Source organism: Tauraco erythrolophus, chromosome 1 (assembly GCF_009769465.1).
Source record: "Tauraco erythrolophus isolate bTauEry1 chromosome 1, bTauEry1.pri, whole genome shotgun sequence".
NCBI classification, from domain to species: Eukaryota; Metazoa; Chordata; class Aves; order Musophagiformes; family Musophagidae; genus Tauraco; species Tauraco erythrolophus.
Genome location: NC_141465.1, coordinates 2,133,076 through 2,140,813, shown reverse-complemented (window position 1 = coordinate 2,140,813; position 7,738 = coordinate 2,133,076). Strand labels below are relative to the sequence as shown.

The window sequence follows — 7,738 nt, the reverse complement described above, 5'->3', positions numbered from 1 at the left end:
TAAACCAACATCTGACAAACAGCACCCAGTTAGGATAGGAAAACGGACGGATTTACCTTCTGCAGAATTCAGAGATAGACTTTTGTGTGGGCCATGTGATGTGGGCTGGGCTAGCAGTCCTTCCTGCTTGGTGAGGCACAGATCAAGATTCCTCTGCTATGCGGGAGGGAGAACACAGTTTTGGGGGCAGAGTTTCTCTCGTTAAAGCACAGCAGACCAAACGGATCCGAGACAGGTAAGCACTCCCCCACCGCTCACTCCACCCTCTTTCCTAATGAGTTTCCTGCTTTCGTGGGACAGACCCAGAAGAGCTGGAAAAGAGTAGAAGGTGTGTGATCGTCTACAAATTGCTTTGGATTCAGAACCTGGAAAAATGAAGCTCTAGTTTCCTACGCAAAACTCGTACGACGGGATCTTCTCATCGTTTGGTACCTTCCCATATTCACTAGCTACTGGCTTTTAATTTCAAAAGAAATCTTCGTGGTCTCCCTAGAAGAAAACTCACGAGGAGGAAGGGAGAGTTTTTACTGGTGTCCCATCCTCAGGTCAGAAGGGGAAGGAGCAGGAACAAAAGAGCCTGCGCGTTTTTCCTTGTGATGAAGACAGAAGTTAAAACATGACCGTTCCTACCTACCAAAACCCCCCTCTGGTAAGTACACGCTGGAAGCTGACAGTAAAAAAAGGTAACAAGAAGGTAATCTGTTCAGAAAGAATGTGTTTCTTTTTCTGGCATTTGTCTATCTACATGTACCTATTTTTTGCTGTAACGAGAGAATGCATTTAGTGTGCAAAAGCACACGCTGTAACACGGAAATATATAAAACTGTGTATTTGTTTGGAGATGCATATTCATAAAAAAATCTGCCCATCGTATTATACTGTTTTCCTCCAAAGGGATCTTCATCAAAACAGTGGGATGTATGTAGGTTAGTGTAACACATGCAAGATGACTCCTTAATTACAGCGTTCTTGAACACCACATCCCCAGTTTTCATCCCGAATTGACCGCACGCAGTGACAACTGCTGTCTCTTTCCATAGGGATGGGGTTTGGAATGGGGAAGAGGAGAGGCTCTCGTGTTTGAGAATGGTGCAAAAGAGCACATCGACAGAAAAAGAACTGAGGATACAGGCAAATACTCAAACACACGCCTACATTTTGCAAAACCGGACGTATCCAGAACCTAAAGTAACGTTATGGCTGGAATGCTACCCGAAAGTTAGACGTGCAATTTACTGGGGCGGATAGCCCCGTTAATAGAGCAGCTTTTCTTCCAGGCTCTGAACTAGTGTCTGAACCTTCATTATGCAATGTACACATGTCCTAGAATTAACCTTTAAAGTTATTCTTCATTTCACTTTTGTAGTAACCTTAAACCTGCATCCCAGACTCCTCTAAGATCTATTAAAAAAACAGACCTTTTTAGATAAGCCTGGCAAAAAATGCTGGTGGGCGATTTACGCGTTTTACGTCTTGCGACTGTGCGTCTTCTAAGCATTCCCATTATTCCATATGCATTCACATAGGAATTCTAGTACATTTACACTGGCATGCATTCATGCACAGGTTTCCCAGGCTTATTATGTATGTGCACAGCTGCCTGTTCTCGTGATGGCACGTACCTGAGTATGTAATGTTCTTATTTTGGTCGTGGCACTGATAACGAGTTCGGATGCTCATGTTTCATGTTGAAAAATCTATCCTGTCTTCCACAGATGTCTGTCTCCTTAACTACTCATCTGTTCTCCACTGCCTGCTGCCACCACCTATACTGCCATGTGGTTTGAGACGCACTGGAAGAGCATCCGTCAAGCCTTGTTGCTTCTTTTCACTGCTGCTCTTCTCATTGGAGTGACCATGCTGGCCATTTCATCTAACATCAATCCAGTAGGCTATTTCTTCCTAGGGACTGGGGGAGTGTGCCTGGTCGGCTATTTGCTGTGTGCGTTTGTAGACTGTCACCTGAGGAATCGGCACCGACGGGACGCGAATGAGATGCCTCCAAGCAGGCAAAGCCAAGCAAGGTAAGCAGCAACCTGGTTGTTCCTCTTATTTCAACTTGCTCTCTTCAGATATGGCCATTTTACAGATTATTTTGCTGCCCTTCCCCTAGGGCACCAAACACAGACTCCATTCCAGAAGACAAAAGTTCTTTTTGAGGTTGTTTTCCTTCATTCTTCAGGCGGAGGTTGCACGTGTCGATGCCATGCATGTCCTGTTATCTCGTCCAATATCTATTTTCTTTCCCTTGGGAACTAATCCGCTAACGATTTCCAAGGTTAAACAGATCCAGGCCCAGTTTTATTTTTCTTTGAGTAATCAAGTATTGCCAAACAATGAGTCAGACAAGGAAAAAGGGAAAAATGCCAAAGCAATACTTAATCTTAGCTGGGTTTAGCTCTATAAACCTTATCTCCAGAGCGACCGTTCCTCGGCAAACTTTTAAAAAGTTACCTGTAACTGGGTGTGTTTCCAGTCTTAAAAATCCAACTTGACACTAATAAGCCCTGGTTTTGAGAGGCTCTGAATACTCCCACATTTTTTTTTTGGCTTCAGGCATCTTCGCAGGTTCTCAGCATCACCTAATTTAACCCCAGTTTGCTTACTGTAATTGAAAACTTTTAACTTTGTTTGTATCTTTGCTTCCTCGCCTGTGTAATTCAGATAATCATTATCCACATCCATAAATGACTTGACATTCTCCAGTCCAGGGTGTTGTAGGAGGGTGAGAATGTTACTACGTGCTCAGTGTTAGAAACAGCACATAAAAAAGAAGCCCATATTGGGCTTTGCTAGCTTGGGGGCATGCTAGAAGAAAATTAGTACCTCTTTCTTTAAAAATATGACCTAAAAAGGAAAATACTTCTAAAGTAACATTTTTCTCTGCAGACATTCTTTTTAACACAAAATAGTTAGTCCTTGTTTAAACTAAATGAAAATACTTCGTTTTGTCCATTTCTTAATAGATGAACATCAAGCTTGTGTAATGTAAAAGCAAGGTCCTGTTTGATTCTCACAAATAATTAGTAGTTAGTAATTCTTCGAATACATTTTAACTGGTAGGAGATTTTAAACGAGGGAGATCATAGAATCATAGAATCATAGAATGGTTAGGGCTGGAAGGGACCTTCAAAGGTCATCTAGTCCAACCCCCCTGCAAGGAACAGGGATATCTCCAACTAGATCAGGTTGCTCAGGGCCTTGTCCAACCTGGCCTTGAACGTCTCCAGGGATGGAGCATCCACCACCTCTCTGGGCAACCTGTTCCAGTGTTCTACCACTCTCATAGTAAAAAATTTTTTCCTAATATCCAACCTGAACCTACCTCCCTCTATTTTAAAACCATTACCCCTTGTCCTATCATAACTGGCCCTCCTGAACAGCCTCTCCCCATCTTTCCTGTAGGCCCCCTTGAGGTACTGGAAGAAGATCTTCCAACTTGAGATATTCTATGATTCCACGATCAAGCTAAGCCTTGAAACTCACTGTGTTGTTTTTTTTTTTTTAACGTTTTCTGGGGAGTGTGGGAAAATGGTGACATGAGCCATTCCCTAGACCATTCCCTAGACCAGGAAGCAAGACATTAAGTTGGCTGGACAAGTGAGTTGATCCAGGGGGAGGACCCAGGGGTCAGGATCACATACAATAATACCACGTGAGATATCCTGTCTCAGTCCCACCTGTTGACTGCAGCATGGTCCTTGCACTACATCACCCAGACTACCAGCCTCTGCATGAAGTGAGTAGTGAAATAACGAGTGTAACTGCCATTCTTCTCTCTGTGCATAGCGTGAACGCTGCTTATGAAGCACCCACCTACGAGGAGGTGATGACCATGTCAGTTCCAGCCATATGGACGATCGCATCCAACCCAGGCTTAGTGCCCTCACCACTGAACGAGCCGCCTCCTTACAACGTGGTTATTCAATCCTCTGCCCAAGAAGAGATGATGGTGGAGACTCTCAGGGTGACAGTGGCACCAGACACGAGGCACGCCTCAGAGCCAGACAGGGGCTCCAGGGTGCAGCTGCAGCTGGTGCTGCCCCCAAGACCACAGCGGTTTGTGTCGGACATACATGAAGTGAAAGGGATTGAAGACAGATTTGAGCCACTGGAGCCACTCACTCCACCACCTGCTTATGAGAGTGCCATCAACGATGAGGTCTTTGAAGATGCTTTCCAGCCCTCCACGTTATGATTAATTTCACCTTCTATGGATGCAGAACCAAACCCTCACCCCAATACAGGGTGCTCCTGGAGGGAAGGTGAAAGATCTAAGATTTTTCATGCCCAAAACTGTAAAAGTTTGTCTCACCATTCTTCAAACCAAAGCTGAACTACGGACACAGCTTCTGATCTCACTAGAATCTTTTTGCACAAAACACAGAGGAATGCAACACCACAATGCTTTGTCTTGGCAGATACCTAAAACCAGTGAGGAAAGTTGTGTTACCTACAGCGACAATTCTGAAACTGGAGATGTACCTATACGGGGGAGGAGCATGAATCATGACAAGAGACAAGGTTGCCAAAGGACCTCTGAAGAAGGGCTGTAGGATACAGCCAGGAGAAGTTGCCTCAGAAACAGAAGGAATAGGAACAGCACTAAGTAGGTTCTGCCTGTGCATTACAAACAGCAGTATTGCAGAGGGGAGGGTGGCTGTCTTCATCCACGGCCAACACCACCTGATACCCGTCACTTGGCGCTGAAAAGCTGACGGCAAGCACCCCACCATTAAATTCCTTCTATTGTTCACAAGGTTCCCATCCCGCATGGCCTCCAGGTGGTGGGCAGGACGGAGAGAAATGCAGTTTTTCTCCTGTAAGACAGGCTGGCAGTGGGATACATACGTATAGAATCATAGAATGGTTTGGGTTGGGAGGCATCTCAGAGATCATCTAGTTCCAACCGCCCTGCCATGGGCAGGGACACCCTCCACTACACCAGGTTGCCCAAAGCCCCATCCAACCTGGCCTTGAACACTTCCAGGGATGGGGCAGCCACAACTTCTCTGGGCAACCTGTGCCAGTGCCTCACCACCCTCAGAGGGAAGAATTTATTCCTTAGATCCAATCTAAATCTGCCCTCTTTCAGTTTAAAGCCATTGCCCCTTGTCCTATCACTACACACCCTTGTCCAAAGCCCCTCTCCAGCTTTCCTGTAGCCCCTTCAGGTACTGGAAGGTCTCCCCGGAGCCTTCTCTTCTCCAGGCTGAACAGCCCCAACTCTCCCAGCCTGTCTCCATAGCAGAGGTGCTCCAGCCCTCAGATCATCTTCGTGGCCTCCTCTGGACCCGCTCCAGCAGCTCCATATGATACATACATGTATCCTCTGCCTGGACCATCAGTCTTCACAGCTCTCCAGGAGGGTGTATTTCTCTGCTGTACTACAGCCTCAAAGAGATCGCTTGAGACACTTTATTGTCATCATGGCGAGCACTGGCACGGAAAGGCCAATGCACCTGCAGTTCCCCGAAACAACACTGCACATGGAGCCTTCTCTCTGGACTCTGGAAGTGGCCAGTCTGTCTGCTGAGGCCATGGCTACAGTGGAAAACTGTCATGGTTTGATGTGGAGGGGGGGGTGGTTCTGGTGGCAGGAGAGGGATTTTGCTCCCTGCGACCTCCCCGGTTTTGGATCCGGGTTAGGCTTAGTTCTGGCCACCGGATCAGACTGCCATCCCCCTCGGGGTTGAGCCAATAGGGCGCCTCTGCGAATTGCCCTATTTAAGTCAGGACAAGGGAACCGGAAAAGGTGCTTCGCCCAGGATCGACCAGAGAAGGGAGGAGGGCACTGCCCCCGCTCCCTGGCTCCCGGCCGGGCGGCTGCCTGCGTCGGGCCGGCGCCGCCCACGGAGAATGGCGGCGGCGGAGCCAGCTGGGGAACTCGGGGGCACCCCACTCCCGGGGTGCCCACTGGGCTGAGTTCACCTGGAGAGGACTGAGATCTGAGAGAAACAGCTGCATCGACAGCAGGTCAGTGAGGATGGAGCGGGAGGAGGTGTGCCGGAGCCGAGTTTCCCCTGCGGCTGATGGTGAGATGGCAGGCGGCCCCCCTGCAACCAGGACGGCCTCGGTGGAGCAGCGACCCACTCGCAGCCCGTGGGGAGAAGATGCCTGAGCCCGAGGATGGTCGTGTTGGGGGCACGGCAAGGCAGAGAGGCATCTGGAGTCTGCGTGACGACCCACGCCGGAGCGAGTGGCTACAGCTCCCTAAGTACCCGAGACTGTGGTAAAGCCACACCGGAGCAATCTGTGGGGAAGGATTGTTTCCAGTGGGCTGGACTCACGTTGGAGAAATTTGTGGATTTTTCCTCGTGGGTAGGGGATCCATTGGAGCAGGGGAAAAGGGTGTAAGGACTCCTTCTCCTTTAAGAAAGAAGCAGCAGTAACAGCACGGAATGAACTGACCTGCACTCCCCCAGTCCCTGCCCCCTGTGCTGCTGGGGGGAGGAGGTAGAGCCGGGAGGAAAAGGAAGGTGGGGGGGGGAAGGTGTCGGTTTTAAGATCTGGTTTTGTTTCTTTCTGTCCTCTCAAGTAATCGGTTTTTATTTCCCTTTGTCCGTCTAAGTAATCATTAATAAACTGTTTTGCTTTGAGAAAAGCGCTGCCTGTTTTGCCCAGGACCATGGTTGGTGGGTGCTCCCTCTGTTCTTGCCTCAACCCTCAGTCCTTTTGGTTTTTTTTTTCCTCTCCTCTCTACTTTATTGGAGAAGGAGAGACTGTGTGAGTTTTAGTTGCTGGATCAGCCTAAAACCACGACAAAAACACCTGAAAATATCAGTCCCAAGGCACACGTGGTCTTCATCACGATGGCTCTAGGTCGGAGCCAGGTTCTAGCTCTCACTGATGAGTGATGCTGTGTGGTCTTTTAAAATGGCTGAGTTAAACTGATGGGTTCTGCAGCATTGAAGTGGTCTGCAGTATCCAAAGGGATATTTGTACCTGTTCAATGTCCAAGTAATAAAAAAATACAGAATATGGTGGTCTAAATCTCCTGCGAAGGACAGCAGCAGCCATCACAGCCTTGTCTAGGCCAACAGCATCATTTTTAATTCATATGAGGAAACATCAAACCACAGGCTAGATGCAAATAAATTATTTCTTATTGTTTGATTCTTTATAGTTAAAAAAAAAAGACTTTTAATGTTGTTTATAAATAAATGAGACTGCACTAAAAATACCTGGTGGCACTATTCGTTTTTCCTCCCAAAAGAAGCGCTCCGCAAACGCACGCTTTTGCTTGCGTGCTGCTTATTTTAGAATCTTGGCTTAGAAAGGAGAGGAGTTCCATTTGTAAATCTACAGCTGAATCACTAATATTATTAATGATGAAGCAGCTACGATGCCTCTCTCATTAAAGCATTATGAAGCTGAATTTGCTGACAGAGGCCACGCGAATTTTTTTACAGTAAATAACTCCTTGCATCTCCCTCCTGTAGCTGCAAAAACAGCACAGGAAGAGAAACTTTAGGTCCAAGTGGGCAACCCAAGACCTTTCCGAGCGTGCCAAAGCGCCAGGAGTCAGGAGGAAATCCAGGTGACCGGCACAGACGGAAACCAGCCAGAACCACAACCTCACCAGCTATGATCACTGGGGGTTTGTCCAGCATCTGTAAGAGGATGTTAAGTTTCAGCGTGGGAAACTCCTGAGCACCAAGGAGAAATTCCATCACATGCTCAGTTCTCTCCTCCGCCCCTTTCTTTTGGGTCTGGGGTGTGTTCAGGGCAGGTGGTC

At 47.6% G+C, this 7,738-nt stretch overlaps 1 protein-coding gene across 1 annotated transcript; it reads left to right on the top strand.

Annotated features, from left to right (window-relative positions):
- Positions 1-1,776: 1,776 nt before the first annotated feature.
- Positions 1,777-4,336, top strand: TMEM139 (transmembrane protein 139). The gene is given in 2 exon segments (XM_086622673.1): positions 1,777-2,024; positions 3,790-4,336. Coding segments are annotated over 2 exon segments (795 nt in total).
- The last annotated feature ends 3,402 nt before the right edge of the window (positions 4,337-7,738 follow it).